This window comes from Trachemys scripta, chromosome 17 (genome assembly GCF_013100865.1).
Source record: "Trachemys scripta elegans isolate TJP31775 chromosome 17, CAS_Tse_1.0, whole genome shotgun sequence".
Classification (NCBI taxonomy): Eukaryota; Metazoa; Chordata; order Testudines; family Emydidae; genus Trachemys; species Trachemys scripta.
In genome coordinates, this window is record NC_048314.1 from 12,672,591 (window position 1) to 12,695,692 (window position 23,102).

The 23,102-nt window shown below is 45.0% G+C and overlaps 1 protein-coding gene across 9 annotated transcripts in view; it reads left to right on the forward strand.

The window, feature by feature from the left end:
- The window catches only part of LOC117867266 (collagen alpha-1(XXVII) chain B-like), a 261,780-nt gene that overhangs the window by 224,812 nt on the left and 13,866 nt on the right, over positions 1-23,102 (forward strand). For all 9 annotated transcript variants that reach the window (XM_034752150.1, XM_034752151.1, XM_034752154.1 and 6 more), the window contains 12 exons: positions 616-669; positions 775-882; positions 4,970-5,023; positions 5,354-5,407; positions 14,195-14,251; positions 14,427-14,480; positions 16,078-16,131; positions 19,055-19,108; positions 20,683-20,736; positions 20,816-20,923; positions 21,361-21,468; positions 22,620-22,727. In XM_034752150.1, coding sequence (XP_034608041.1) covers positions 616-669; positions 775-882; positions 4,970-5,023; positions 5,354-5,407; positions 14,195-14,251; positions 14,427-14,480; positions 16,078-16,131; positions 19,055-19,108; positions 20,683-20,736; positions 20,816-20,923; positions 21,361-21,468; positions 22,620-22,727 — 867 coding nt within the window. The remainder of the gene's footprint in view (positions 1-615; positions 670-774; positions 883-4,969; positions 5,024-5,353; positions 5,408-14,194; positions 14,252-14,426; positions 14,481-16,077; positions 16,132-19,054; positions 19,109-20,682; positions 20,737-20,815; positions 20,924-21,360; positions 21,469-22,619; positions 22,728-23,102) is intronic.

Here is a 23,102-nt window from a genome sequence, read left to right on the forward strand (position 1 = left end):
ACAAAGTACGGCAGGACAACTTTCTCCACCAATGAACTGACGGGGACACTACCAAGAGTGAGAGGACTGTACAGTCTCCATGTTTAGTCAATCCTTGCTGTCTCTTCAAAGAGGCCTGTTAGGATGCCATATTTGGTGCCATGGGCATCTTTGAGCACAGAACTCCACTGTGCACCAAATACTTCACATATGCTGTCATCACATGATGGTTGTCAGTCTTCAGAGTCCTAGTCTGTATATGACCTGTGACCTGAAGGTTGAAAACTCTGCCTCTTCTTACTTCTCCCCCAGAGCTAGGCAGCCTTCTTGGCGCAGAAATCTCTCCATCTTGAAGTGGTAGGTAAGCCTCAGTTTCATGTCAGAGGAGCTCAGGAACAATCTTAACCTTGCTCCTGTTCTGCCATAATGCTGATGAAGGGAGTTTATTTTGTCACACCTCATGGTCCATTGGATTATTGCTTACACATCCTTCCTGCTTCTCTGCTCCTATGGGAATAGGACTGGAGGGGTAAAAGGACTGTTACCATCGCCAGAGATGGGCTCCGATTAGCATGCTAGGGGCACGCACGATGGTTGCTGGGTAGAACTTTTACTTGGGTTTCTCCACTCTCCTAGGGACCAGAAGGGAAACCAGGCAAACAGGGAGAAAAGGGCAAAACCGGCCAGAAGGTAAGAGCCCATTGCCAGTGTTTCCTCCTTTTCATTCTCATCTCTTTGCTTCTTTAATGTTTTATTTCATTTTGTGTCAATAATCTGTATACTTCTCTTCTACAGGGCAGCAAGGGCTATCAGGGGCAGCTGGGCGAGACGGGCCCTCCAGGGAAGATGGGGCCAAAAGGGACTCAAGGTCTTAAAGGATCCAGAGGTACCCTGGGACCTATGGTGAGAATAGACCTGCAATTGACTGAGTGCAACCCAAAGTGACATGCGGTAGGATGTGCATGGAGGGGGCAGGGGGGCAGCTGTGTGCCTTGAGAGACAGAACAGAAGGACAGGGAGGAGGTGAGGCAGAGAGAGGGATTCAAATTTACATTATTTTACTTCTTTTTGATGGTTTAAATTAGAGCTGATAGAAAATTTTCTAGTAAAACTTTCCTTTGAAAACAGAAAATAGATTTTTTTTTTCCCTAAATGAAATTTTTTACAAGGTAAGTTTTTGTTGGCTTGTTTATGCTAAAACAAAAATCAGATTTTTCTATGAAAAACCAGAAAAAAATATTTGGATAAGATTAGGGTTTTTTGTGGGGGGGGGGGTTGCCTCTTTCTCCCATTTTTTTCTCCTCCCCCCTTTCCAGTGGCAAATTATTTTAGGGGCAAAAAGGAGAGAGAAAAAGAGAAAGGTGGGGGTAAAAGAAAAAACTGCAAAATTTTCCATTTTAACATCATAAAATCTGGAAAAAATGGCTTTGGTTTTACATCAAAAAACTCAAAAATTTTCACAAGAATTTTTTTTCAACATTTCCCATGGAAATATTTTTCCAACCAACTCTAGTTTTAGCTGATCAGTGATTTTAATAATTTGCTACTTTGCCACATGAGAAGGAATCTCTCAAGTTTTGATTGTGTTGATAGCAGATGCAGCCAGTTAAAGATGCATTGCAGTTTTATATTGATGCTCTCCTCTCAAGTCTAATTATTGGGAATATATTTCTGGAAAAGGGAATGAGCTGAGAAGCTATATTTGCTCAGAGCATTCCCTTTGAGACTGCATACTCATGGTGCGCAGCTTCCAAGTCAAACTGTTTTATTACATGGAACTCTGCCTTGGACTTCTGCCCCAGCCATACACCCACTCTTAATCCATTATCTGGAACACTTGCAATTAGCACAGATAGAACATGATAAAGGTTTTGGGTGTGGCGCTGGGGTGAGGCTGGGAGAGAGAACAGCAGCAGTATGGTAGAAGGAGAAGAAAGTTCAGTTGCCTCAAGATTGTCAGACTGAGGGATCCAAACAGTCGCAACAGGCAACAAATATTTCTTCATATATATCCAACCAGCAGGGTAACTATCAGGACTGAGTCATGGGCGGTCAGACCTAGTGGTCAGAGCAGGAGTCAGGCTGAGTCAGGTACCAGAGGCTCAGAGTCCGAGAGAGGCCACAGGGCAAACCAGGAGTCAGGTGTCAGTAGGGAGCATTGTCTATTACCAGGAGATCAGAGTCTAAGGTCTGGTCCACACTAACCCCCCACTTTGAACTAAGGTACGCAAATTCAGCTACGTTAATAACGTAGCTGAATTCGAAGTACCTTAGTTCGAACTTACCGCGGGTCCAGACGTGGCAGGCAGGCTCCCCCGTCGATGCCGCGTACTCCTCTCGCCGAGCTGGAGTACCGGCGTCGACGGCGAGCACTTCCGGGATCGATTTATTGCGTCTAGACAAGACGCGTCTAGACAAGACGCAATAAATCGATCCCAGAAGATCGATTGCTTACCGCCGGACCCGGAGGTAAGTGTAGACCTACCCTAAGATAGGCTGGAGGGTAAACCAAGAGTCAAGCATCAGGAGGCAGGCACAGTCAGAAGCTGGAGTCTGAGATCTCTCACTCACAGGGTCTAAAGCAGGACAGGCGGACAATCTATATGGTGGTTTGGACAACTCCCTGTCATGGCTTCCTGTCTTAAGTACCAGTGCCAGCTAATCTGTGGGCTCTGAGGAGCTGCCACTCAGGTCCTGCTGGGTGGTACATCCTCCTGGGCCCAGCCTCACAGGGTCCTCCTGCAGGAACGCCCCTAAGCCTCCTGTGGAGGTGTCAGTGGCCCAGAACCCCTATGGTTCCAGGCTGTAGCCCTGCAGGTTCTTATAATAATTGCTTAAGTATCACTTGCTTCCTCTGATTTAATCTGTAGACATACTGAAAAGACAGGAAGGAACCAGGAATTGCTGAGATGTTTCAGAACAGTAGCACTGAGTGACTGAGCAACAGAGATTCTGCTGTGGTTTTTAAGGCCTCCATTAAAAGTATGGTCTTTCCAATAGATCCTCCCTGCAGACTGTTTTGGCAGAGTCTCCATGGAATATTTCTCAGGGAAGCAGATTAATGTCTGAGCAACAGTCTATTGGACTGTGTATCTTTTCAATCTGTCCTTGAGGAAAGGGTTAAAAATATGATAAAAAAGTAGAAGATTTGGAAAGTCTAATGAGACTTTTCAATTTCTGACCAGCAAGGTGAGGTCCAGGACAGGTTGTGTGAGTGGATCCTGTGGGCAGAACTCTCCTCATGGCACATTCAAGCTACTCCTCGGACTTGTATAGGACTCATGTGGATGGACTCCAGGAGGAATTACTCACTTTTGTGGGGAAACGCAACACCAGGTCTCTGAAGCAGGATACTGGAAGATCCCAAATGACCTCAAACAAGAAAAAGTATTTTTTCCCTCTAAAACAAAGCACACTCCCATTCTGACAGATCACCAGAAAAATTCTCAAATTCAGGAAGCCATCCTTTGCACTCTCTAGATTGATTATCTGCTTTCCCAGCCCCTATCAGTGCATGCCAGGACTTGAACTTCCAGCAGTAAAGGGGAAATGTTTAATGACCATATGATTTGTGCAATGGTTTCTAGCAACTGGAGTGACTAATCCATGCAACTCCTCCTGTGACCGAGAATTCTGTATTCTACCCACTGAGTAAATGAAGCATAGAAATTGTCAGGATATAAAATATAAAGCACCAGAAGGAGAAATGTGCCTGAGCTTCAGCAACTAAAATCTACTCTGCTCACTACTGGCTAGAAAGGCAATATGAGTTTGCCAGTATCTGCAGCTTAGTAGCAAAAGGCTTGCATCCAGCTTTAATCTGAAGATCAGGATTTGGAAACTCTCTTTAACCTTTTGTTCAGATTCCTAAAACATCAGCTCTTGCAACTCCCTAGTCAATTGCAGCTCAGAAGATGACTCCTCAATGTCATCTTTGTTGCCAGGCCTGAGAACCACAAAAAACCAGAGAGGTCTTTGTATGTTTAAGGGTTCAGGTCTTCATCAGAACTGTCTCACTAAAAACTTCACTGAAGGAATATTCAGCAAAAAACCCTGGATTTAGAAGTTAGCAAGAGAGTCCAGAGGGGGCAGGTGAAGAGCAGAACATCAGCACAATGTTCACAGCTCACTCTTTGCTAGTTGTATTATGTATAGATCCAAGGGTGCTGGAACAATTTGTACAGTGGGGGTGCGGAGAGCCTTTGAACCGGACTGTAAACCCTGTGTATAATGGAGTCCACTTCAAGACAGCGGGTGTGGCAGCACCCCTAGTTCTAGTACCTATGTATATATCTAGCAATTAGCAAGGCATTATCCACATTGCATTGTCGTGAGATTTTCCTCTATATGCCCAAATGATTTGGAGAGCACCTGATTCAGGCAAGAGTTAAATTTCCAGGATACGTTGGCATAAGAGGAAAGACCATGACTCTGCATTTTTAGGTGTTATAGGAGTCCAAAAATATGAGCCAGTTCCCAACTGGAAAAGAACTGATTACTGGGGTAGCTCAAGGGGGGAGGGATAGCTCAGTGATTTGAGCATTGGCCTGCTGAACCCAGAGTTGTGAGTTCAATCCTTGAGGGGGCCATTTAGGGATCTGGGGCAAAATCAGTACTTGGTCCTGCAAGTGAAGGCAGGGGACTGGCCTCGATGACCTTCAAGGTCCCTTCCAGTTTTATGAGATAGGTGTATCTCCATATATTATATTTCTGTAAATGAGCTGGGGACCTCATTGATAAACTCTTGGCAGAGACTTGGACTGGAGGAGCTGCTCTCCTATCGATTTGATAGCTGAGTGCGGCGAATACTTCAGGATGATGCTGCCATAAGACTACCTGGTTTGCCCAAAGAATAGATGGGAGCCTTTCAGTTTAATCTCCCAAGCCTAAGGTTTGCCTGTCTTGAAAGTCCACTTTGCAGCATGTGGTTTCTGAAGACAATGACAGCAGGCTGTTCTAATGGCATTTTTCTGTGTGATTGCTTCCATAGGGTGCTCCAGGAAGGATGGGTGCCCAAGGGGAACCTGGCTTAATGGGTTATGAGGTAAGGCTGCTTTTTTGATGCTCATTCCCCTGCTTTATAAATCTAACATCATAATTAGCCCAGGATGCAAAACTAACTATATTTATATTTCCATTTGGTTGGGATGATAGACAGCTTAGTTCTTTATTATTCTCAGTCTGAGCTGTGGAGAGGTCTTCAGATCTGGTTTTCCTCCATCTCCCAGGCATCGATGATGTCACTGCTGATGTGTCTATATTTCTCTGAAGCCTGCACGTGCAACTCAGGTGTCTGTAGTCAGCAATACAGGATCCTATCACAGAAGTGACTCCATTTTTACAATCCCGTCATATGTTTTCTATTCTCCCACAGGGGCATGCAGGACCGCCAGGTCCAATTGGACCACCAGGGCCAAAAGGTGAAAAGGTAAGGGCAAATTTCATGCAGTTTAGCTATCTCCTGTTCTGCATAGGCCAGTACTGCCCCTACTCGGATAGCAGCACCCATTCCAACCAAGGCACCAGGGCACAGCTCCCATAGACCCATTCAAATAAACACTAGCACTTGTAATCCAACACAGAGATCATGTGAACAAGCACCATAGATATGCAGACAACCTAGCTACCTGCTAGCTGCAAACGTGTGGCCTGGGAAACAGAAACTGTGACATCCTGTGCCAAAAACACAGGCTTCTACTGCTTGAGCTGAAAAAGACTCTTGATTTAACCATCATCAATAATAGCAGTACTAGTTACATTGTATCCTCTCTCATTCTCCCGCTCATGTGCTAGAAGCAGCAGTTCTCAAACTGTGGGTCGGGACCCCAAAGTGGGTCTTGACCTCATTTTAATAGGGTCGTCAGGGCTGGCTTAGACTTGCTGGGGCTCAAGGCCAAAGCCCGAGGGCTTCAGACCTGGGTGGCAGGGCTGGCCGGGCTCAGACTTCGGTCCTCACTCCTGGGGTTGGGTAGTAATTTTTGTTGTCAGAAGAGGGTCGCGGTGCAATGAAGTTTGAGAAGCCCTGTGTTAGTGGATGAGCATTAGAAACTGATAAACACTTGGACAAGTCGGGCATCCCATCCAGCAGAGGGCAGTGGTGCCAGTTAGGATACGCCTATACAGCAAAAAAAAAAAAAAACATGGCAGAGAGTCTCAGAGCCCAGTCAACTGACTCGGGGTTGTGTTGACATTCAGGCTCAGGAACCTGGCAAGTGAGGAGTGTCTGAGTCACTACTATCTTTAGCGCCGCAGTGCGAGCCCAAGTCACTTGACCAGGCGTGGCTCTGAGGCACTCTGCCACAGAGTTGGGGGGGGGGGGGGGTATATTCTTTTTTTTGCTGTGTAGACGTACCCAAACACACAAGCCAATGCGTTATCAGTGCAAGTCAGGATCAGGACACCATTTCCAGGCATCCATGCTCTCTTGTATCTCTGAAAGGGCCTATAGACATGAATATTGGGGGAGTTTCCTAGTTCCACAGAAATTCTACCAAATCCCCAAGGTGAAAGAAATTAGATCAGTAGGTTTTGTTGTCAAGTCAAACTAACACCCTGCACACATGCCCCTAAAACTGTCTGCTCTTGGAAAATCTTCCTGCTGCTTCTGGTTGTTCCAGCCTATTCCATTTCGTAAGTGAAGCACAAATGGTCTCCCTTCCCTTCCCCTGTCCCATTTTACTAGTAGCCTCTCACACCCGTGACTTGTTTGTCCACCTACACCCCTTGACAAGCGCCCTGACTGCAGCTGGAATGAGTCAAAGCCTTTGTTCCACTGCTGCATTCTTTCAAGGCTTTTTGCTGAGTCAGCTTGAACGGACCCAGTTCAGGCTGGAGAAGTGACTCATATTTTAGTGGCTTCCTCTCGGCACAGCTTGCTGCTCAGTGCTCTGAAGATGATCCCAGCTGGCTTTGGCTGTACTTGCATTGTTGCCGGAGCCAATCACATGTCTGTCAGTAGCTACAGCAGCAGCTTTCTTCCCCCGTGTGCCGGAAGGAAAAGAGTAGTAATTGGAAGTGGTTGCAAATGGGACCCTACCATGAGAAAAGTTGCTTCAATTTTTATTGATCCTGGTTGTCTTAGTGTCCCTATCGCAGGAAGCACTCAGTGCATGGTGTAAATTATTGGCATCCCTCAGCACTTGTGTTATTGCACATGATCATGATCGCAGACGTGCATCTGCAGGCAAGAGTTTCCTTCCTTAGAGGGACTCCTGAGATTCTAAGAAGAGGTCTCACGGGTACATCTTTGCCAGCCATCCTACCAAGTCAGGATCCCAAGTGGGAAGGCACCCATAGCTCGGCCATTCGATCTTGGTGTGTCTAGAGATTCTTTACATTGACATGAGTCTCTGAGACGTGAGTTGCTCTCCTTTTACACTGTGACTGACTCCACTGCAGAAGTAGTGAGAAAACATAAGAGATTAGGAGAGTATCCAGCTGTTGAATTTAGATACACTCACAACCCAGAGATGCCACCCCAGGCATGATTATTATTGGTGCCACTGAAAATTCCTGCACTTCTCTCTCTGCTCCCTTCCAACCTTGAGCTGCGTCTCTGGCACTGGGGCATCTGACCATTTCTCTGATACTCCCTTATCTCCACCACAAGTTCGCTGAGTAGCTTCTGCATCTGTTTTTATTGCCACCCCCATCCTCTTTTTGTCCTACCTCTTAGCTTCCCAAACCTTCCTATAGTGTTCTCCAGTTGTACCAAGATGAATGGCCCCTAGCTTCTGTGTCCTCCATTACGTGGCATCCATTCTCCAAGAGGTCTCCTGCCATCATCTAGCTCAAAGTAGCAGAACTAGAACTTTCCACCAAGCACAAGCCAAGATGCAGGATTTGTTGTGACTAAACCACCCAAGACAGATGGCTATCCAGCCTCCTTTTGAAAACCTCCAATAAAGAAGCTTCCATGACCTCCCTAGGCAATCTGTTCCATTGTCCTGCTGCTCTTACAGTTTGTTACACATTGTCCTTTGAGAGACTGGCCCAGGGTTCCAGACACATTAGATACAGGAGCCTTCAGTGTCCGATGCAAAACAGTGAGTAACACACATCCAAAGTAAAAAGAGCCATTGTCTCTAAGCAGTGAAATACAGAGGAGAATGAGATGTGTGCAGATATTAGACTTAGTATTGTACTAGTCATTATTGCTGGTTTATCCCTACATACTGCAAATTTTAAGCTTATTCAAGGTGCCCACTTCAGTATTTAATGCTCCCCCAAATCCTTAACCTGAACAGATATGCTTGGCAATCCCTCCTTCTCTATAGCTGCCAATTTGCCAGAATCACCCTTGGCAATTGGCCCACCTAGCCTCAAAAGACTTGCCAACCTGCAATCACTATGCTCGGCAAACTGTCTGACACCAGACAACTGCTGGCTGTGCTTTAAACCCTCACAATTATCAGGCAATGCTTCTGCTGCCAGGATTGGGAACTGCTTTGGAGGCTAAACACTGACAAAGACGCTCCTGCCATCCCAAGTGGACTGGGCTACCACACGTTAATTAGGTTGCAGTACCAGTAATCAGTTTCCAGGGGGTCAGGAATAGCAGGGGTACACAAAAGGAGCAACTGCAAAAAGACGACAAGAATAAACAGCAGAGGCATTAAGGAGAGAAAATGTATGCCAACATGTTGCTGTTCTTAAACTGAACAGATGCTATTGGAAGGCACCGTACCAGAGGCAATGTATTTACATAGCATTTGCTAGGTACTTTTCAAAATTAATTTATATACAGGGGTCATTTCATCCTCCAGTGAAATGCAGCCACCTCTGGGTTAAATGCGGAAATTGAAAGTGAATCCCATAGTCAGCTGGGAAATGCGGGAGAGTGTAATTACCCAAATTGGAATTTGGCCAGGATGTCATATTAGGGAGGCGGCTGCCTGATTGGCCCCTGGCTCTCTCTCGTTCCCTAGTTGGTCAGCTGCTCTCTTTGATGCCAGTCGTGATGGGCTATGTCGTGATGCAGTAGTTAGGTGGGTCCTGCTGCCTTGTGGGGGAGACAGACCACCCTGGGACAGAATGACACTTCTGACAGGCTCATGTGCCCCAGGGTTATATGTACCACAGTTTTGGGGAATCTCTGCTCTTGTTCAAACAGGAATTAATTCCAGGCAGTCCTATGGGCTGTGTTATACAGGAGGTCAGACTAGAATCGGATGATCACAGCGGTCCCTTCCTGCTTTGGACTCTCTGAATCAGAGCATTACAATATCTCTGCTGTTAAGTACCCTGGGAACTTTTAATGACCCCAAAGGGTCAAGACCTCTGTTTTACATCTTACCTGAAAGATGGCACCTCCATCAGCACAGTGATGCCTTAATCCCATCCTGGGGCATTGGTTTCATAGTGATAAGAGGAAAGCAACATTACTTGCTGAATCACCAGCACCACTTCCTGAAGCACATAGGTGTCCCATGAGGGCCTTTCATCTAAGTCCTAGCCTCGCCCATCCCTCCTTATCTTATAAGAACTGTCTGGATCACAGCACATGAATACATATGTCAGGAATCCTTCCCCAAGACCACTTGTAACCTTAACACCAAAAGAGGAAGAATTCAGACTTTGGAGATGAAAGAGTGAAGCGAAAGCTGCAGAGGAAAGAAATGGGGCCGTGATTGCTCTGCGACTTTTTAAACTCTGTAGGAAATTAGCAGAGCAGAAGAAGGGTATTTAATGGTGGAGAAAGTCTGCCCTTTTCCAAAGCAGTAATTAGCCTGAAGATATCCATTATTTTGGAATGGAGTTCCACAGCGCCATTCCAGCTAATTGTTCTGCTGGATTTTAGTACACTCACAGCTCCTCAAAGAGGCCTTGCTCGGAGCAGACGCCTGCATTTGGCAGCTGCTTAGGACTGTCCAGATGAGATCCTTTTAAAAATTACAAACTAGTGTATCTCACTTTCGGAGGGGAGCCAACAACAACAAGTCTTCCCTTTTCCTCCATGCATTTTCCATTTGTATCCCAACTTGTTTACTTTGCTGCCCTTTGCTGTAACCTTTTTTTTAACTGCAACTTTCCAAAGAATTAGCAAAGACCTTTTAATCTCCCTCTCTCTGAGAATAATCCAGATGTCAAGAAGTCCTAGAGAAGATCAGCCCTGCAGTACTGGAATTTATCAATCAAGCTTAAGAACCCTGTAGCATCCAGGATCTGTTGAAGACCTGGAGGGAAGGTGTCGAGTATGTATGGGATCTAGAGCATCATCACTCTGTTCTAGGGACTAGCTACAGCGATTTTGACACTCTGTGAAGAAGTCAAAAATTTAGAACGTTCTCTGAACTGAATCCTGATCATGTCGGATTAGGATCTGAAATGGAAAGGCATCCACAACCTCTTTGGAGAGAAGTATCCAACGTCAAGCCTTCTGCATCTTGATATGTACATTCAGATTCTTATCTGAGACTGAGGAGCTGTGGCTTTGTATCCATATTTCCTGAGGGTCCCTACTACTCTAACAGTGGCTAGAAAGTAGATCAATTGTAAGGTATTTAGCTGTTGACTTCACGTACGAAGCCCTTTCACAGTGGAGTCTCTGGGGGCAGTGTGGGAAGGACTATTAGACATATTTTGTTTCTTATTTTTAATCAGCCACCCAAATCTTTCCATCTATTGCCCAACTCTATATCCATGAGCAGTCCTTGCACAGCTTCTCTCTATATTCCATTCCACAAGACTCCTACTGAATCCCCAAACATGTTATCCCTTAAAAATGTAAATGTAACCCTAACCCCGCCAGTAAACTCCAAATCCTTGGCGTAAGATATTGAATTTTGGAATGACAGTACCCAGAGAAAGGGAAGAATGCCATTATCTCTAAGAATATATTGGAGGGGATATGTATTGCTTAGTCACCATCTTCTCAGCATATGCACAACATCCCTCAAGTGGCACGTGACCAGGATTCATCACCGAATTTGATCCGCTGGTTGGATCATTAGCTTCCCCAGCTTGGGCTGGGTCCTGACGGGGTGTGCGATGTGAACACTGATCTGAATACCACCAGATGCAGTGTCGCAAAACCTTTAGGAATCTAACTCTGCCAATCTGCAAAAGTTAAGCTTAGTGCAAGTCCCTCTTCATCCTTGAACTGAAAGCCGGTGATATAGCTTGGCACATCCTCATTCCCCTGTGCCACAGTCACACTTGATAAACATTTCTCTATACCCGCCCTCAGAAAATGAGCTGTTGCAACAGCTGCACTCTGCTGCTGAACGCAGTTGGGACTGTCTGAAGCTGAGTATTGTCAATTGCATACTCACTGTTGCCAAAAGTCAAGAACAGACAAACAGTTCTGCATGTCTTCTCCCAGGTGGCAGCATCATTGAGCAATTGCCAAATGTTTGGGGCATCATGGGTACCCACAGCACCATGGAAGAAAGATAGAGGGGACCTTAATAACCATACTGGGATGGTTTCTAGAAACCAATAACCAGAGAATTACAAAGACTCAACTACTTGGCTCCACATGATTTAACTTTGTGAGTTCCTGTACATGAGAGAACTTTTGGTGCAGCAGCCCCCACGTGCCAGGAGAAAGGATCACCTAAAAACCACAATACAACAATCCTGAGGACCTGGAACCCCAAAGGAGCTGTGAAGTGCATTAATCCTGAGGAGCCAGTATGTCAAAGACTCAGCAACAGCAAGTCGCCAAAAACCAGAGGAGCTGGAATGTAGCTATCATGCAGGGAGCTAAGAAACAGACATCTCTGAACTGGGCTCCAGAGGAAATAGGACACTGTAACCCCAAGTGATTTATGCAAGTGAATTTAAAACAGCAACAGCAAAACAGCATCTATTTTTTAGAAGATGGAATGCACAGTAAGGGTAACTGAGTGCCTCATTGTGAGCCCCTCGCTCACACCGGTGAGCAGTTACTCACACCAGTCATCCCACTGCATTCTGTGAAATTCCTCACATAAGCAGTTGTGTAAGGGGCTCACCGTCTGGTCTGAAGTATCTACAAGAACAGTTTGTGATAGCAGCATGTAGCCAGGGTATGTATTCGGAGAGTTCTGCTCCCTTTATAGATCAGGGAATGTGCAATGGGGTGAGGAAAAATGCTGCTCGATTCTAAGCTAGGTTGACTATCAGGGCAATAAAATTCAGAACGTCAAAGCAGCATTCTGCACCCTCCCATTGTTTAACTTTATAGGCAGCTGCAAATAACTCTGTAGTTGGGTTCCTCAGAAAGGGGTAACTAGACCAGGCAAAAGCAGTCAGCAAAGAAACCATTCAGACATCACTAGAAAACTAACCCTCTTGTCAAAGCCGGCGCTGTACTGCAGGTCTTGGCTAGAATAATCCTTCTTTTTAGTGCAATAAGGATTCCTGTCTACCCCACTCCTCCTGGCAAGAAAAAGTATGTGAGCAAACTCATGTCGCAGCATGGACAGTTTTGCACAAATTTGCTGGTGCCGGGCTGTTACAATCAATAAGAATCAACCCAAAATTTGGACCCAATTTTTTGGAAGTTCAGAAGATTTGAAATAATTTTGTCCTGCTTTCTTCCCCCCCCCCCCCCCCCCCCCATTTTCCAACTTTACCCATTTCTGTGATTCTGCTTCCCGACCCAGATGGAACTGGGAAGGGCAGAAATGCTGCAAGAGGGGCTTGTTGATGCAGCATTCCCAGCAGGAAGTACAGGGAATAATATGAATATGAGAGAGAGACAGACACTCTCAGACCTTCCCTCAAAATTCCATCCCTGTTTGCCAAACCAAAAGAAGGATCTGAACTTCAAAGGCTAATCTCTCATCATAAATCCAATCTATCCATCATGTGCCCATCACTAAAGTATCTTTCCTCATTTTAAAGAGAGCCCAGCAGAATTTTACCCATCAGTGCTCACTTAATACTTAGCCTGAGACAAATTTAGCAGCATTTCATCCTTCATAATCCTTATCCAAACAGGCGCATGGGTGTGATTCGCCCTTCACTAAGCCTCACCCTCGGCGGTACCCATGTGTATTTCAAACAAATCATTTTGAAAGAGAGCTAGAGTAACATTTTCAAAAGCAACTATGTGATTTAGGTGCCTACGTCCCATTTTCAAAAGGAATATAGGCAATTAGGAGCCCAAGTCCCACTGACTTTCAAAGAGACTAAGGGTATGTCTACACAATTAAAGAAACACCCACAGCAGTGAGTCTCAGAGCCCTGGTCTACAAACTCGGGCTTGGGCTGCAGGGCTAAAAATAGCAGTATAGATACTTGGGCTTGGGCTGCAGCCTAGGCTCCGAGAGCCCTGCCTTCCCCAGGTTTCAGAGCCCAGGCTCCCGCCCAAGCCTGAACATCTACACTGCTATTTTTAGCCCCGTGAGCCTGAGTCACTTGACCTGGGCTCTGAGACTGCCGTGGGTCTTTTCTTGCAGAGTAGACGTAGCCATAGGCTCCTACAAGCCACACTGTGAACAGCTAAGAATTTACACAGGTACCTAGTGATATTTTCAAAAGTACCTGAACATGTTAGGTGCCTAATTCCTATGGAAAGTGATGGGAGTTGGGCATCTAGTCTGCCTAGTGCTTTTGCAAATCCCACTAGGTGCTTAGCTGCATCATCAGGCACCTAAATGCCTCTGTCAGTCTTGCTCTAAGTCACTTTGGAAATGGGACTTGATCTCTGAAGTCACTTAGGCACTTCTGAAAATGTTATCCTTAGACTTAAAGGGGCCTCCTCTCAATTTGAAACGTTGTCAATTGCTTTTTAAGGAGAGTTTAATAATTTCAGGGATTAGTCCTGCCTGAGGCCCCCTATTCAGATCTGGTGGGTTTGCAGTCACATTTGACTATTGTTAAAGAATGTTTTTTCTCCCCTATGTTGCTGTGCAAAAGAGATGCACACAAATGGGGGAAATGGTGTGAAACTGACTCAGCACAAAGTTAACCAGCTGAAAAGAGTCCAGAGGAATGTCTTAATATTTCTCTCATGTCATTCACCTTTGGGACTCACATTTGTAAGAATAACAAGTAAAAACAAAAACAAAAAACTTTGAACAGAAATGTGATTATTATTTTTATTTTAAGTAGTTGGTTCCCTTTTAAAGCCATCTTTTTACCCAGTCCCTAAGGCCTCATTCAAACCCCACTGAAATCATTGGGAAGGTTCCCATTGACTTTAAAGGGCTTTGGATCAGGCCCTTATAGGACCACCTGCCATGTATGCTGCTGGCTGTTTTAACATTAATATTTATGTCTACAGGGAGAACAAGGTGATGATGGGAAAATAGAAGGCCCCCCAGGACCACCTGGTGACAGAGTAAGATATTTTTCAGGTCCCTTCTCTAATCCTGTGGCCTGATTTTTGCATGTGATGCACCAACTGTCTGGATTCTTTCCCTGATCATAGAAGATGCTGTATTTAGAGATCATGACAGATGGAGTAGACCACTGGCATTTCACATCTACCTTGAACCTTTATTGTGTTGTTGTAGGGTCCAGTTGGCAACAGAGGAGATCGAGGGGAGCCTGGAGACCCTGGCTACCCTGTAAGTCCAATTCTAAATATTTGCCTAGGAACTAACTTTGGAGAAGTTCTTCATCTGTGTAACAGCCCACAAAGCTTAAAAGCTGTTATTATGTGACATCTCACCATGGTTGCTCTTTGTGAGCAGTACATGGCTTGTTTCCTTTACTCAGGACCCAGAGGAATGATTCAGATCTCTTTCCTTAAAGTGAAAGAGCAGTTGCTGAAGGCAAAGAAAAGACCAGATAGCATCAGGACCAGCATCCCACAATGTCACACATCTGAGCTGAGCTTGCAAGGCTGAGAGAATGAGCAGGACCTTCTTATCAGTGACTTAAATCCAGAGGAAATATCATGGGGTCTGGGGAACATGCTCAGAAGACTTTGTTGAAATAGCTCACAAGACAGCTAGGTCATGATGATGTTGTGTGAGAGCTGAGACTGTTGGTTTGTAGCTGCTGGCACAAGGCTAGATGTTTTCGTGGGGATCCCTATTAACTTAGTGGATTGGGAGTTTCCAAAATCTTTTCAGTTAGCTGTGGGCTCTCTCAGCCAAGACCAGATTTATGAATGAGTCCCCCTTACTCCTGTCTTGTTTTTGTAGGTTCTTCCAGTCCCTCTGTCAGTAGCTTCTCAACATGATTGACTGGAGCTGGTCTGAAAAGAATCTCATAGGATTAGATCTTGCCTCACTGCAGAAGCAGTCAGTGAGAATGATTAATTACAAAAATGTACCAAACTCTCTTATTTGTCAACTCCAAATGTCTGTCCACGAGTCCCCAGAGAAATGCTACTCACTGTAGTCTTTCTATGGGGCATCAGTAATCAATTGCTTAGTTAAACTAATGCAATGTGTGTTTATGGATGCATTAGGTAAGCTCTGTTTCCTGCTTAAATTGTGACATAATAGCTAGTTGTAACTCTTAGCTGCCTGTTTCCTATGAATATCCCTGAAAGAGTGTACATTATACTTGGAACAGTTATCTAGTTCAGTTAATCCAAGATGTCTGTTTCCCTAAGAATGTACAAGAGGCCATGTCTACTTACCACCTACCCGCTTTTTAAAAGATGGTATTACATCTTACATTACAGTAAGTACAGAATGTATCAACTAGCACTACAGGGTTCAGACAATTTGTACAGTGTCTATCATACAGTATGAGTACCGAGCTATATAATACTACATAAAACTAAATACAGAATAGCAGAGCTATATAATAATGCTGAGAGAAAGAAAGTGATCTAGACAGGGGAGAGGAGATGTTTTCAGATGAGAAAATCATTGAGGCAGAGATACAGGGAGGCTGTTCCCGATCAGAGGGGAGAGAGAGGAGAGGGAGTGTTCAGAGTCAGAAATGATCTCACAGAGGGGAAATCTGAGTTGGGAAGGAATTGGAGGAGGTAGGAGTTTAGCTTGAGGAAGGTCCTTTTGCCCAAGAAAAGCTTCCCTGTGATACATTCATCTGCATAGCTCCACCCATATACTTTGCCTTCCCGGCATTGGCAGAATACAACTGTGTGCGTATTCTCCCACCACCCATTATCCCCCAGTAGCACACTGTATGCTGTGAAAGAAAATCCATAAAATAAACTAACATGCGCACTCTCATTTATTTAAGGGTCAGGAAGGACTTGATGGGGACAGAGGAAAAGCTGGACAGCAAGGTCTACCTGTAAGACTCTATTTTATTTTATTTTATTTTATTAATTGATTGATTTTAATCTCATCTTACTCTGTGTATGTGACAAATGGAGATAGAACGGGGGAGCAGCATGGGAAAGGGGGTTAGAAGAAATGCACAGTGAGCTACAAACTACAATACAGGTGAGTCTCATCTTACGCGTATTTAACATGCGCGAATTCAGCTTTGCGCGGTCAGCAAAACCAAAAAAATCCCAAAAAGAGAGAAATAATTTAAATACTGTACCTTTAGTGCGGGTGATTCCGCCCGCCATTACACTAAATGTAATTTTGACTATACGCGATTTTTGCTTTACGCACTGACAGCGGAACATAACCCCAGCGTAAAATGAGACTCGCCTGTATGTGCATTTCCATATGCCAGGGTTCAGTGGGGTTTTTAGGAATATCTATAGCTATAAAATTTATGGTTCCTGAAGGTGTAATCAAAGTATGTCACATGGTATATTTTATTTTTCCTATAAAACAAGTGGGGGAGGAGACAGCAGCAACTTCCCATATTCAAATCTTGTGACACTAGACCTGTTTTACCAGACATTTTTAATGATTAAAAGAGGATGGGAAAGCTTGGGAGATTTGTAATGTAATATGATTATATTAATATGGGGGCATTCACCTGGAAGTCACAAGTCTGAATCCAGAACTTGTCAGTAGTGACCCAGAGTGATTCAGATGGGACTGCTGTTTGGTGACCTGTGTGAAATGCTTTCCACGTATCTGGACTAGATAAGAATTAATTGGGTCTTTGTCCAGTTCCCACTGGACAAATGTCCATATTGCATAAATCACAGTAGACCCCCACCCCTCGTTGGCAGTCTCAGCAGAGGCCATAGATTGATTGGGTCCCCGCTCACTCCTACAGAGGCCCATCCAGGTAAGCTGAGGGCCATTGGAGGGGCAACGTGAGATACGTTTGTCCTGCTGCTGCCCATGTTGTACCTGCTCTCAGTCCGGCATGTTTAATGAAGACTAAAATCCATTAAAAAATTAAGGCCTGATTTTTAAAACCCGAACTTCTGGGGACTGTGTGTAAATGCACCGACTTTGTACATGCAGATACTGTGATTGTGCGCACACGCAAATGATCGGTCAAACCACTGACCAGGTATTTTCATGCTCAAGTACTAGAGTTTTTGCATACAATGATGGTAATTGTGGCCTGTAAATTAGACATGCAAGTGCCCAGGTGTTTTTGCACTCAGCCCTGATGTTCTCAAGTTTTGAAAAATAAGCTCTAAACATTGGCTTGGCTGTCTCGCCGTTAATCGTTCCATAAACAACAGTGGGGACCGTAGTAACAAACCATGCATCAGATCCCTCTGGCCAGATCCTTAGCTGATTTAACGCAGCATCACTTCAATGAAGTCTATGGAGCTTTGTCAATTTACATCTGCCGAGGTTCTGCTCCGTTATGTTTACACCGCTCGTAGATGCATTCATTAGGGTGTTCTTCAAAGGGGGGTTATGAAATAAAACAATCACTTCACGTTCTACCCAGTGTAGAACACTCTGCCCTACACACAGCATTGGGTGCTCCCATGTCTCCTCATTTCTAAGTGCAATTTCAAACGTGAATATATTATTCAGTTGTAAACAAATAATGCAAAAGCGTTCCAGCTCGAGAGAAGTGGCCAGAATGTCAGTGGGGTGAACATAGATGCAGTATCGGCAAGTTTCTTTCATCTCAATGCTGTTTTGATATCCCCGCCATATTGCTCTTATTGTTACACAGACTCGCATAGTAGTATAAGGCTGTTTAATAGAAATTTGAGATGCTGTGCAGATATTCAAAGTACATACATGTAACAGATCCCCAAAGACATTCATACTGTTTGTACTATCTAGGCTTACTCTAGTTCCTGAGCTGAATCTGCTCAAAGATTCAATGAATACCACTCCTGAAAATCAGCTTATCATCTGGTTTCTCTCCTCTCTCCAATCAGAGCTGTAAACCCTGGAGTGCAGAAACATACTAAAACATATTAGACAGTGTCAGTCAAATTTGAAATGACTTCCATTCTTTGTGAGGCTACAGAAAGAGTTTTTCTTAAGTCCAAATCTCAGTGATCTGTGACATGATTAGAAGGGGGTAGGTGATCCATTTGCCCTTCATAGCTCTTTGATTCTAGCCTCTGAATTGCCTCAAGATAATCAACAGAAGCAGGCAGCTCTGGAGAAGGAGATATAGAAACAGGAGGATCAGAAACAGCCGACAATTAGAAACTACAATGAGAGAGATCTGCAGACAGGCAATAACCTGCTACATCTTCTTTGGAATAAGTCCAGGGTGTCTCATGGTTAGAGAATACACATCCTGCTGCTTTGCCATCAGCAAAATCCACTAAAATCAGAATAGGAAGAGGGGAGGGTGCATATGTGTGACGGGGAAGGGAATGTTACAGATTTCTGAAAGGGTGATCAATTTCCTTATCTCTCTTCCTCTCCCCTTCGTAGCTGGCTTTGAGACATCTGAAATCTAGATTCAAGAGAGGGATTGGGGCTCAGGAGAGAGAAGGAGGCAAATACCATAAGCATCATCATGGTATTTGCTGCAAAAACTACTGGATCTGCTTTAAAAACTAGAGCTGTAACTCTCTTCATTGAGGGGCCTGATCCTTTACCTGCTCTTTATTGTGGATCTCAAAGTCAAACAGTTATCCCAAGCAAGGGGGAGACAATGCTGCTTCTCCAAAATGACACCCTGTTAAACAGTCTCTGGAGATGGTCTCTTACTCCTCATTCCCCAGGAGGGCTGTGAGAGTAAAGGCTGCTCCCAGTAATTGATTCCGTATGGTCAGTGCTGTACGGGACACAGCAAATGCTGCTCTTTATACTTCATGCAAGATGCTGCCAGAAAAGTATTTCAAACAGATTTTCTTTGTCATTTTTTCTAGGGGGATCCTGGACCACCAGGCCAGCCAGGGCCAAAGGGATCCAAAGGTGAAGAGGTAGGTTTCAGGGGGTGGATTTATGGCATCCAAAGCTTAAAGCTGAAGTGAAATCAGAACTCTCACGGTTTTTCCAAGAGTATGTGGCTTGTTCATTGATCTGTGGCTGGAAATGACCATGGAGAACCCAGTAGGAGGGCTGTAAATATTGATTTGTGTGTCCAAACCCATTAGTTTGTTGGCTTCCTGGGGCTGGAGAAGATCAAGAGAATTACAGTACTAGCATTGTGAATGAATCCCCGGCAGGTCCTTAGTTACATGCCTTGGGACCCTGGTGTGGTCCCTCTTTCCCACGCCACATCAGTTTCTGCCTCTCTGGACCACAATCGGCATGTCTGCCCCTGGGGGAAATCTGAACCAGGCAAGTGCGTGTCTCGCTAGCTGGGTTTCAACCATAAAACTTTTCTGGCTTAAAACCTTCCAAATCCAGAGTCCATTATCCACACAATTCTCCATTTTTCCTGCTTCTCAGAAGGGTCATTCCCTCTAACTCTCCCCCCGCAACGAAGAGAATCCACTGCATGTGGGTCTATCTGAACAGAATTTATACCAATATCTGCTTCTACTTTCCTGTCTATTTCTACAGCTTCCCAATCCGTTAACCACCAGAGACTTCTTTTGCCCAAATTTAAGTGCATGACCTCAATACTCAGCTAATTCACATTCCATCCTGCAAGATATGGGAATTGGCATAATGCCAAGTAGACTAATCTACAATAGGTGATTTTAACAAAGAGTTCACCAGCCACTGCATTCAAAGAAAGACACACCCTATCACCCATAGTAGATCTGGAACTGCCCATGGATCTAATGAGTAACAGTAGCTCTTGTTCCACACAGTTGGCCAGTTTTCAGAGACTTGTCTGCAGATGGAGAAGTGATACGCGGAACACTTGGTTTATTTTTTAAAAATGTGTTCGCACATGACAGAGCTTCAAAGCTTCTGAATACTAGCAAAGGTGATGAGGCCAAGTGTTCCGTTCATATTGCAGGAGTTAATCCTTGTTCCTAGCTAATAATCAGGACCACATACTTGCTGCTTTGACACTTCCCCTCCCCTTATTGGCAAATCAGCATTACAGATTTTAGCCATAGGAAGTGTTTACCTCCAACTCTCCAGGACGGGGGGAAACTCTCTTTAAGCTATCAGAGACCAGCATAAGACCTTCCCTATCTGAGTCCCCCAAAGAAGGCTTGGTGGTTGGTTTTCCATGCTGCTGCCAAGGAATGATGAATGGGATGATTTTTGAGCATCTCGTTGTAATGCATGCCAGTGCTGTGGAGTTCTCTCTCAAATTCATCCTCCTGCTTTATTTGTCCTCATCTGTTCTGTATTAGGAAAATGTAGGGACTTTCCTTCTGGCTATTCATTCCTGTCCTCTAAAGCAGATAACCCAGAAACTCTTAGAGAACCACTTGTAATAAAACCAAATAATAATTCATCTCCTTCTCCTGTAGCAACTGACCTCATATGTCTCCTTTTTAAACTGCTCTCCATTGCATGGGCCAAAATGGGCTTCCCAGGTGGGACCATACTAGAATTATTTCTTTTTTTTTTTTTTTTTTGCTTTAAGGGTCAAAAAGGAAAGCAAGGGGCATGGGGTGAAGCTGGCAGCAGAGGCTCGCCGGTAGGTGAAAATTCAGCCTTTCCTTTTATGAGTCCCTGGCATCCCAACACTTCAGTCACTAATTTTTTTGTGTTTGTAGGGTCCTGTTGGGTTACCTGGTCCTAGGGGAGTAGTGGGAAGGCAGGGTCAGGAGGGTTCTCCTGGAGTGGACGGAGTTCCTGGGAAGGATGGCACAGCTGGGCTGCAGGTAAGTTTGAAACACTTCTATTGGGACACCTTAAGCAAACACCACCCCAGAGGAGGGAAGAGCAAAGGATAAAGCAGTAGAAATTGACACACCCACTGCTATAGCCATGCTATCTTGTATGCACAGAGTGGGCCACGTACACCACTGCACAGACTTCACACATACAAACCCAGGCAGATGTCTCCATGTGGACGAGTGTGTAAGTAAAGTGACTCTCTCGGCCAGACAAACAGGCTCTTGTAGGCGTAGATCCATGTGCTGTGAAATCCTGTGCATATGCGCATGCTCACACAGCCATTCATAAATGCACGCCATGCCAGCCACGCCCACCCAGTGTATCTGTAGTCACGCTGCTCTGGCTGCCTTTTCAAAGGGGCGAGCATGCCCAGAAGGATAAGGAGACTTTCTCTGTATTCTCTCCTGGACTTGTTTTATAGGGAGAACAGGGAGATGATGGGGAAGAAGGCACAACAGGGATTTCGGGAAAACGAGGGAACCCCGGCATACCTGGTCTCCCCGGAGCACAGGGGCCACCAGGATTTAAGGTCAGTTTCCACCTCACCGTGGTACGGGGTCGGTTTTTATTTGTTTGTTTGTTTGTTAAAACAAGTGTGAACTTGGGAAGGTGGCAAGGAAGCTCACACAGCCTGTCCTGGCACACATTGCTTTTAGGAAGCTCAGACTGCTAGACTCCTAGCAAGCATGACCAGGCACCTCCTCTGGGAAGGACTTGGATCCTTGGAAGTCTGTACTGGTAGTGTCTTAAGCAGGCACTACTGGGAAGAAACTCTCACTGCTAGGTTTTCAGCTAGCACCAACAGGGCTTGAACTGCTGGAACTGGTATGGTTTGGGGCACCGTTCTGAGCCAGAGGAAGCAGTGAAAGGCTTGTTTAGTGACTCCTAGATTTCTCACTGGTTCTTGCCCCATCCCACGTGGATCACAGGATACAAAGCAGACCCAGTAATGATTTAGCCATTTGTAAAAAGGGACTGTAAATAGAGAGATTCCAGCTGGGTTTGGAGAGGCCAGAAGAATTTGAATCAAATTATACTCATTTAACGCATTACCATTAAGTTGTCACTTACTGCCCCCCAGCTGCCTTGGTAGAAATAACAGGCTGTCACCACTAATTGATACTTGAGCCTTTATCACTGGAGCGTTGCAAGGTCAGGGGGAGGGGGAAGGAGTTGAGATGCTGGGTCTTGGACGCCCCTTTGTTGTCTTTGACTTGGGAAGTCGGTTTCAGGGCAAATGTTAGCTTTGTAACTTTTGGATTAAAGTTACTGAACTGAAACCTTGGAATTCCTTTAATCCATCTAAAATGCTAATCATCTGTCGCCAGCCTTGTTCAGAGAAGAGACTGAGAAATTGAGTGGGGCAGGGCAAGCAGGCATGCAAGGGTGTAAATGAGGGGGAGCATGAATCTTACCCCTCAAATGCTACATTGCGACACACGTTGTACTGCAGATCTTGGTGAACTACCTCTAGGAACACGTTGGTGTCCATTACTGGCTTTATGCTATACACCTTGTAAGAACCCAGCCCTGTGTGATACATAGATGAAGTCACATCCCCTACCCCCGTAGCCCTTATTTTTTCACCTTGTCATGCAATAGAAATGGCCAATGTCAGGGTATGTTTTTATATTTAATCTCTGATCCACTGGAATGATTTTAATTCTGTGTTCTTTGTAGGGTGAAAGAGGATTGCCTGGGCAGACTGGCCCAACAGGGAAACGGGGTACACAAGGAGGAATGGGGCTCCCAGGAAGCCCAGGAGATCCAGGAGCCAAAGGACAGCCGGTGAGTTGTGTTAATTTAAATGATCATGTCTTACTGTAGTTCTCCTACCTGCAAGAGGTGGCTCAGAGTCCCAGCAGTGCATAGGAGGTGGAGTCCTGGGATGCTCTACTGCATGCATTTCTGTAGCACAGATACACAATCTCCATGCACGCTTCCCAAGGCCCGGCGGGTGTGGAACTCTGTGCACGTCACTGCATGTTCCTCTTCTAAATAGTGAACTTTGTGCGAGTTTGGAGTTCACAAACGTGAGAGTGGAATGGCATCATGTACTGAGCAGCTGCCCTGAACAGGTGCAATTACATGTCAATACAGACCTGCTGCTTCAGTATTGGCGCTCTTTAATGTTGGACAGGGGCCCACTAGCACTACCAAGCT